The following is a 9,276-nucleotide window of genomic DNA, read 5'->3' as shown; positions in this document are numbered from 1 at the left end:
AAGCCTCTAAGAGCTCTGGTACCCAGAGGCAAGGTGAGGAGAAGAAAATCAGAGAGAATCTGGGCCTCTAGAAAGACCTAGGATAAACAAGAGAAGTTAGAAGACTGACCAATTCCTATATGAAGCTATCTCCCCAGTGAGACGGTGTGATGGTTTTGACTGTAGACTATGCAGAATCGCCGGGGGAGTCGGGGTGAGGAATTGTCTAGATTAGCTTGACCTGTGGGGGTACACGCGAGGGACTTCCTTACCTGGGTTGAGGGTCCTTTCCTGAATGAGAAAGCGTGAGTACTGAGGGCAGCATACATGCGTTTATTGCTCTTCTTTCTTCCCCGACGGCAGACGAAACATCACCAGCGCCTGTTGCCGTGACTTCGCAGTAGCAATGGGCTCTGAAGTTGTGAACCAAAGAAACTTGGCCCCTTCTGTTGTCTTTGCCAGGCTATTTTCATCATAGCAATAGGGGAGCCACTAAGACAGACAGGGCTCCAGAGATGGAGCCTCTGGGAAGGAACAGGTCAGATGAGGTTCTCTCTGACATTTAAGGATGAGGTCTACCACCAGGGAACAATCAGCCAGACCATTCATGTTGCATTTCCTAACCTCCAGAAAGAAATCAATGTCTACTGTTCAAGCCACACAGCTTTGGTATTTTTGTCATAGCAGCCTGCTTAAGCCAAGACAACTATATATCCACTAAAGAGGCTACTTTAACTTTTAAAGTATTTTATTGATTTTTGTGCACGTGCATCTAAGTGCAAGAGCCTACCGGTGGCCAGAGTGGTCAGAGTCACTGGATCTGGAGTTATAGAACGGAAACCATCCAATATGGGTGCTGGGGACAGAACTTGGGCCTGGTGCAGGAGCACCATGTGTGAGAAGGGGGAGCATCAGAACCTCTGGAGATGAGTTAAAGGAAGTTGGGAGCCACCTGAAGTGGGAGCTGGCAACCGAACTGGGTCTTCTAGAAGGGCATCTAGAGATCCTAACCACTGCGCCATCGCTCCACCCCTATGGGGGGGGGGGCATTCTAATCACTAGATTTGGCGACCAACACCATCTGAATGGATTTATATGTAAATAAAAATTGGACAAAAATCATCTACTGGGGCCACCTGGGGTGACCACAACTCAGAAGTGTCTATGGTTTTATGTATAGCGGGCCAAGGCGCCCAAGAGGAGCCCCACATGGCCTTAACTTAGACTTCAGGTCCAAAGGACAATGCCCCTCTTCCCAGTGTCTAGTTCTTGTCGGTGGCACCAATATCCATCCAGCAATAGTCCTGCTGTTAGCTTCTCCCTCTGAGCACCTGTCAGCCATGGGGCAGACTGCCCATCACTCCTTCCTGAGAAACAGGTTTAAGCCATGCCAGCTTCCTTCCATCCCCTCTGCTACTATCTGTCTCTCTGGGGACTTTTGCTGCCACCTAAAATGGCCTGTCTGCGCTTGTCTCTGGTTCGGAAGGCCTGGGTCAGCCAGGGTTTGGCTGTGGCCAGAAGTGACTCTTCTAAGTTGGTGTGGAGGATGGAAAGAGCCCATTGTTTCCAGGGGAGGCTGCCAACTGCGCCTACATAATCATCCCCCTGTTAATGGAACTGAATTTTAGGGCTGGCTCAGCCATTTAGATGGCTCAGGCGTTAAGAGAGCAGTTGCTGCTGCTCTTTCAGGGGGGCCTGAGTTTGGTTCCCAATACCATATTAGGTGGCTCACAAGCCATTTTAATTCCAAGGACCCGAGTTTGTAAGGAGTAAGCTCCTTTACTCCAGCCACCTTTGTTTTGGCTTTTGGATACACTAAAAAAAAAAAAAAACAAACCCTACATTATGAACCCCACCTTCAACGTGCCAGGGGCTCAATGGACTTGGTGGGTCAGCAATGGCAGAAATACATACGATGGAAATGGTTTCTGTGCCTGAAGACAGGCTACATAATAAGACCACAGCAGCAGAGAAAATGTTGGCAGGATGCAGAAGCGTGAATGCTGGTCCTTTTCTCTTTTCACAAGGTCCATTGAAAGTGAAAGACCGAAGGCCTTCGGCGACAGGAAGGACGCGTGCTGTGCTCTAGAGTTGGCGGTTGGTAGCCTGCACTCGGAGCTGATTAATATCTTCAGACATTGAAAAGTGCCAATTCTTTTGTCCTCCCGAATGCAGCCTTCCACAGCAACGGCCTTGAAGTGTGAAGACACCAGACAAGAGCAGCAAGCAAGGGTTTCCCGTCAAAATGTGGGAAGCCTTGCAGCTCCAAGGCCAGATCTGGGGGCAGCCTGTCAACCGAAGTTTTTAGGAGGCCACCGACCTCAAATTGAAGAGGCACAGCTAGAGGACCTGGGATGAAAACCAGATCTTTGGCTGTGAGAAATCTAAAAGCCTTGTCTTCCAGAACCCTGAAAGCAGCTGGATGAACCTCCAAGTCTTCCCCCAAAGTGGGCAAGCTAGAAAATCTCTGCTGGACCCATGGCCACCATTTGGGAGTCTCATGTGACGGTGGAAGGACAGGAATCTCCCCAGAGGGCAGGACTGGACTGTCAGGTGCTTTCTAGGGACTGGTCACTGCCGGAGGGCGCTCCGCTCTTCCTGTGCAGTGACGGGACTGGCTGACAGCGTGGGATGGTGATGCCAGGCTGCCCACTCACCCATTTCCAGTGGCTGCTTCCTGGGTTGACTTCCCTGCTCTGTACAAATTATGTGAGAACTATGGCTGTCAAGTAATCAGGGAATTAAACAAAACCAAACAAACAAATAAACAAAACCCCACACATATCAGAAGTAGATAGGTAAGCCTGAAAATCACTACTTCGGTAATTTTCTTTTAGTCATACGGCATGACGGCATGTAGTTTGTGCTGTTCTCATGGGGAGAGGAGTGACCATAAGGGGACAAAGTTCACTTCACTGTCCCTTAAATTCTTTCTCAGAAATAGACCACATGAATTTTAGTTGGGCATACTGTTTTCTTTTTCTGTTTGACAGGGTCTCGCCCGTCTCTGGCTGGCCTGGAACTCATCATGCAGACCAGGCTGATATTTGATTCCTAGAGATCTGCTTGCCTCTGCCTCCTGAGTGCCGGGATTAAAGGCGTTTGCCACCAAGGCCCTTAGAATATTTTCCTAACGTTTATTTACTTTGTACGTGTGTGAGTATGTGGGGGAGGGGTCAGGAAAACATGCAGGGCTCTCTGCTTCCACTACACAGGATCTGGGCATGGACCTCGGGTCATCAGGCTCCATAGAAAATGCCTTTACTCACTGGGCTGTCTCACTAGGGTCTCATGTCATGTAGTCCAAGGCGGTCTTGAACTCGCTATGTAACGAAAGGACCTCAAACTCTTGGTCCTCCTGCTTCTATTTCCTGGATTGAACCCAGGGCTTTGTGCAAGCTATGCACGCACTCTATCAACTGAGCTACATCCCTAGCCCCAGCCTACGGTTTCTTGGCATTAAAACTACCCCTTTGAAAGAGCTATGGCCCTGGGATTAAGGACATAGGTCTTGTTTTCCTCTTCCCCTTCCTGTTATGCTGTCTGGCACCTGAATGTGTCTGTACGTCAAGGTAGAAGCTGCATCCTGAGTACGGGAGAGCAGGCTGGGGGAACCTGGGACCCATTGATCAAAGAACCACTCAGCAACCCTGCAGGAGGAAGGGTAGGACTTTGTGCAAGCTTTTACAATAGCAGAACACAATTCTGGACTAAAATCGGTCACCTGACATGAATGCTAAGGCCAAATGCTGCCTGAGAAATCACAACCAAAGTGAGGGTGAGATGGATAGACAGCATGTGAGTTGATAGGAGCAGGGGCAGAAATCAGACATACCAATAAACATGTGGACAGACAGTAACAGTGTTGCATAACTTGAGAGCTTTTATATTGATCAAACTGTTTTTCAGTAGAGTCCCCGACAATAAGTCAGAATGAAAAACACTCCAAATTTACAGAAAAACATATTGCTGATCGACTAAGAGACTTAGCCCAGTCCTTTGGTTGCTTAGCCCAGTCCTTTGGTTGCTCCAGCGGTACGAAGGCTATCAAGGCAGTGGCAGGGCTAGCATCAGTCTCCGAGGTGTGCTTCCCCAGGCTGAGGTCACCAGGGCTTTGCCATCTTTACTAGGTCTGCTCTAGGATGACAGGCAAGAACCAGGAGGGTGGCGAGCTTTATCATCACAACTCCACAACGACAAGGGCTGAGACATCTTAAGGGCAAGTCAAAAACAAACAAACAAACAAACAAACAAAAAACAAAAAACCAGGGTATGTTTCTCTAAACCAACTCTTCGGAATTGGTTAAGGATAAACGGTTTCCCTGAAATCTAATTGTGAGCTCATCTCGTCCATCTGGTCATCAGTCCTTTTCAACAGAAGCAAACACACGAACACAGAATTAACTGAGGCCGGAGGGAGAAACATCTCTGTCAGCCCAGGTCTGGACTAAGTCCTGCCTCTTACAATCTTTCCTGCGGATACTGCTTCTTAGTTACCTTGGGAGGATGAAGAGGGTACTCACCGCCCCCAAATGAAAATTTGTAAGGATGGGGACGGGTGGTAGGGAGATCAACCAGGAACCCAGCTATAAGAGAAGCTACACTAGTCTCAAAGCATATTTAGGTAACAATGACCGTGGGCGGGAACTAAAAATACCGCTACAAGTCTGAGATTCAGCTGCCCTGTCTCCCTACCCTAAACAAGCTTCTCTTAAATTTTTCTCACCATGTACGGGCTCTAGAGAGCGATGCCAGCGGGGGGGCCCATCCGGATGAAGCCAGTACATTGGGGCGTCTGATATGATCTTCTGGAAGGTGCTAGAAAGTGGGCTATAAATATCTTCTCCATTCACATCCAGCCAAATCTCCCAGGCAAAATATTTAGCCTGATTCGGATGCAGTGCTCAGGATGAAACATGTTTTCTTAAGAGCAGCTGTGGACGTGTAGGATGCAGGGAAAAGGGAGCTCGGAGCTTTGGTTTGCGGCTGGTAATGCTGACCCCGTTTACTTGGGGGTTCTGCTCCTTGAGATGATTATCTTCTTGTCTTTCCCTTCCCAGGATGCCAGGGACTTTTGTTTCTGGCGCTGTCTGCTGTGTCTGAACTGCTGGCCCCACACAATGGCAGAGAGGCCAGCTGCAGCCTCCTCCAGCTTCCCTGACTGTTATGTAAGCGAAGCAGCAGCAGCTCCCTGACCACATTCAACAGCCTGTTTCTAGAAAATCATAGAACAATCTCCAAGGACACTGAGACTTTGCAAGGGCTTTGCACACAGGGTGTTGATAAACACTTCTATCAAACAGTGGTTTGCTGAGCAGCTGGACTCCCCTGCAATGCACCCAGCATTCTTTGCGCCTCCTCTTTTTGGTGCTTTGCTGAGGGTGTTCTCAGAATCTAGGCTGAAGAAAGGTATCAGTCCTCTGTCTTCTGAACTTTTCCCCTCTGGAACACCATCCTATGAAAACTCAGTGGGCTCCATATTTCTGGTGCATTTTGGGGTCAACCACAAAGACGTCAACTTCCCTAAGTCTTCAGGAGCACTCGTTTATATATTCCAGTGGCCGGAAATTAATTTCCATAGTATGAGCTCATTCTGTCTTCAAGTTCCAAGTATTGGATCTCATTATATTATGCAGAAGGAAGCACAGACACAGATCCCAGGTTCCTAGGTGCAGGGCTACGTGGCATTGAGTGGAACAGAGACTCATCCCAGTTTCTTACTACATAGGGCACTGGGGACTGTACTCTCCCGCTCACACCACGGAGCAGTAAGATGTGCGTGGGTAAAAGACAGGCAGGAGGGAAGTAGACGGAGGCGCTGAACCTACAGCTAAAGAATGTTCAGAACATAAAGAACGTTCAGAAACCTGGGCTCCTCTGCACGGTCCCTACCCACCTTGCTTTAATTGGCTCAGGGCCTGCTAAGTATCAATGTAGTTTCATCCACTTCTACGATAACACCCAAGTGTCCTTTACCCATAAACACCACTAAGAAACCTGCTGACATTCTTCTGAATACACAAAAACTGCTATTTAAAAATACCACCTTAAAGCATACATGTAATTTATTTTTCCTTAAATAATAATTCACTACAATCCTGCCAAAAATTAAAAAAAAAATTTTTTTTTTAACCATGGTATTCACAGAGCAGAATTCTTGAGGACAATCAACATCCCAGAGTACTTAGAATAAATTAACATCAAATTGTGTTTATATTCAGATAGTCTGATTCTCTCCTTTGAAATGAAATGGAGACCATTGTAACTAAGGATGAATGCACACATTTGTTCTGTACAGAGATTCATTCTTTACATGAACGCAACAGTAATTTGAATCAAGTTAGGAATCCTGAGAAAGGTCACCCATCACACACACACATGCCACCCTCAAGAAGCAGTGTTTCTTATGGTCACTCACTAGAAGTTCTTTTCTCAGAAGGGTTCAAAATTCTGGATGCTATTTGGATATCTGGAGGCTCCCGTCCCTCCCGTCCCCAGGAATATCGTCTGGTTTCAAGTGTGAGAGCTTGAAGTAGCAGCAATCCATATAGAGATTCAGTAGTCGGCGATTCCAGTCACGGCGTCTGAGTAACAGTAAGGGGTGAGCAGAGGCTCGCCTGCTTCTAAAGCTAAGACTCAGCATTATGCAAGAGGCTCTTTCCCAGTCTCAGCTGAGAAGTCACCTGAACATACATTATAAAACTGGTTCAGGCACTGGGGGTGATCCTGAAGAAAGGAATCTGGGGGTCGGGGGAATGGGGTGCTTTGGAACACGAGCTCAGAAGGGGTAGAGATGAGGCAGAGAGGAATGGAAGGCAGGACAGACCCTGCTCATCCTCCAGCCTGGAGTCCCTTGTGCCCTGCCTATGGTACATTCATCTGAGTTTTCCCTGGTGTCAGGGGTAATGGCCACCAATTGCCAAGGAAGTTCGGCCCTTGGAGTCAGTCCCACACAGATCAACACACAAAACACCTGAGCAACCACAAGTAGCCACATTGGTTTCTGGCGGGAGGAGAGTCAACAGTACTGATGGCGTTCCCCTCTCACTGCTTGAGGACGGCTGACGGGGAGCGGTGATATTGGAGGGAGAAACACAGTTCCCAGTTGGAAATCCCCTGCGGCTTATCTCTCTGGGCCCAAAGATGTCATAGCGGCATGCAGATCTGCATCAGCAGGTCCTATGTACAGGGTGTCTTTTCCACAGAAATTTGAATTTAAAGTGCCTGGGTTCCAATAAGCTCATCCCTTCCCATAGTGACCAGCATCTCTGGGGGCCTTCAGGGGAATGGGCATCCCCTTCTTCAGGAAGTTGCCCCAGGGACGGAGGAATGACCGCTTCACAGCTGTCTTAACTGGGATCCAGCCTCTGGACTAAGCCTTCTTCATACACTCGAAGAATCGCTTCACACACAAACTTGTATTGGCTCTGGAAGAGAAAAGAGAGCTGTCAAGTCCAGAGTCCCAAGAGTGCTGCCCTCACACCATGCTTGAGAATGTCTCTGGGATGTTTATATTATGTTTTCTCCCTGGGTGCCAATGTTGGTCCTTGCTGGGAAAGTGGAACTCACATCTTAGCAGACTAGGGTGGGAGAGCTGCCCTCAGGAAGTATGGGAGTTAAGCACTGACTGGCATTCATCTTTCTCTGCCTGATGACTAAACACAGTTGCTATAGTGCCTGTTGTCATGGCTTCCTTAGCATGATAGACTGACCCTCAGATTACGAGCACAGATAAACCCTTCCTCTCAGGCTCGTTAGGCACTTGGCCACAGCCACAAGAAAAGTAACTAAGACAAGGACTGGCGTGGAAGCCCTGGTGACAAGAAAGATCTGTTTGGAGAAGTGTCCGAGAGGACCCCACTGTCCTGGCCTGGAATACTTGGGCATGTGCAGAGGCTGGGAAGTGGGTGATGGAGGATACGGACACAGGTGGGCTGACATTGCTGGTGGGGACAAGGAATCTTGATTTCAGTTTTCTTACGGGAGTTAGGGAAGAATTGATTTTAGAACTTCCTGTGGGCACCCAAACCCTCAGTTGTCCCAATCTTTTCTATAAAATGGTACAGTATTTGTTTATAGCCTATGAGCACCCTCCACATACCATCCTGTATACTTTCAAAATCACCTTTCTGGCAGGACATGGTGGTACATCCATTGAGAGGCAGAAGCAGGGGGATCTCTGAGTTCTAGGCCAAAGATCTACATAGCGGGAGTCTAAAATAACCTCCATCACAAATACCACCAAAACCCCAAAGCAAAACAAAAATCACTTCTTGATATTTCTAATATCTAACACAGCGTGAATAGTTACACTGTATTTTGTCTTTATATGGTTATACAGAGACATTTCCCCCTAGCTTTTGATCTGTGGCCACTGGAATCCTTGGGTGTGGAGCCACATATATAGAAGGCTGACAAGGTCTTGCTAAGTCGTCAGGTAAACCTGAAGATTGTAATCCTCCTGCCTCAACCTCTAGACTAGCTGGGATGAGAGTCTTGTACCACCAGGACTGGCTGAGGGTGTTCTGCGATTTCACACCTTTAGCCTTCCATACTTTAAAACAGGGCAGACAATGACTTAAGGAGATGACTGTTTTTCTTATTCTTAGTTAGTCGCGTGGCAGTGGGAGGAGCTCGCCTTCCAGGAGATCCCACACAGACTGGGAACAAGCATCCTTACCTACTACGTGATCTCTGTGGCCTGTGCTGTAGTTCCCAGGACAAACTAAGAACTCACAACCTACTAGGGAAATATTACAGCCTATGTCCAGCAGCCTGTGATGGCTGAGGTGGTTAGAACACAGAGTTCCTGCTCCTTGCTTTGCTAACTAAACCCTCTCACCCACCCCGGAGGTTTCGTCAGGAGGCTGCTTCCCTGTCTTGGACAACTCATTCTTAAATATTCTTCTAGAACATTCTGAGATAGCCCTGGGGCTTTGCCCGTCATGACTGAGATTACAAGCTTAGCCAGTTCTACTTAACCCAAGCTTGGGTGGCTTCTATTTGGACAACTCTAGTCTAGTGAACGAAGGATCAAAGGCGGGACAGCTCCCATCTGCAAGACAGGGAAACTGAGGCCTACAGAGGGTTGTCAGTGTGTGAGGAGGAGGAGGTCTGACAATGCTCTTTCTACAGCAACCATACTCTGGTTCTTCTTACAGCTCAAAATGACAAGCGGGTATTTCCTCCTAGGGACACTTGTCACATTAAGTAAGTACCAGGCACGACACAGGAAGAGACAGCCCATGGTGAGGGATCCCCCAAGTGACTTTGCTTTCTTCTGATGGTGAAGATGAG

General features: G+C 48.0%; 1 protein-coding gene across 7 annotated transcripts in view; it reads right to left on the bottom strand.

The window, feature by feature from the left end:
* Window positions 1-3,839: 3,839 nt before the first annotated feature.
* The window catches only part of Ptpn3 (protein tyrosine phosphatase non-receptor type 3), a 152,826-nt gene continuing 147,389 nt past the window's right edge, over window positions 3,840-9,276 (bottom strand). For 6 of the 7 annotated variants that reach the window (XM_085677121.2, XM_048419870.3, XM_048419869.3 and 3 more), the window contains exon 26: window positions 3,840-7,406. In XM_085677121.2, the coding sequence (XP_085533247.1) occupies window positions 7,329-7,406 (78 nt within the window). In that variant the 3' untranslated portion in view covers window positions 3,840-7,328. The remainder of the gene's footprint in view (window positions 7,407-9,276) is intronic. The other variant, XR_014997273.2, reaches the window with a different exon arrangement.

Source organism: Myodes glareolus, chromosome 16 (genome assembly GCF_982192425.1).
Source record: "Myodes glareolus chromosome 16, mMyoGla1.1, whole genome shotgun sequence".
Classification (NCBI taxonomy): domain Eukaryota; kingdom Metazoa; phylum Chordata; class Mammalia; order Rodentia; family Cricetidae; genus Myodes; species Myodes glareolus.
The sequence above is the reverse complement of the archived record's forward strand: the minus strand, read 5'-3'. Positions and strand labels throughout refer to the sequence as shown.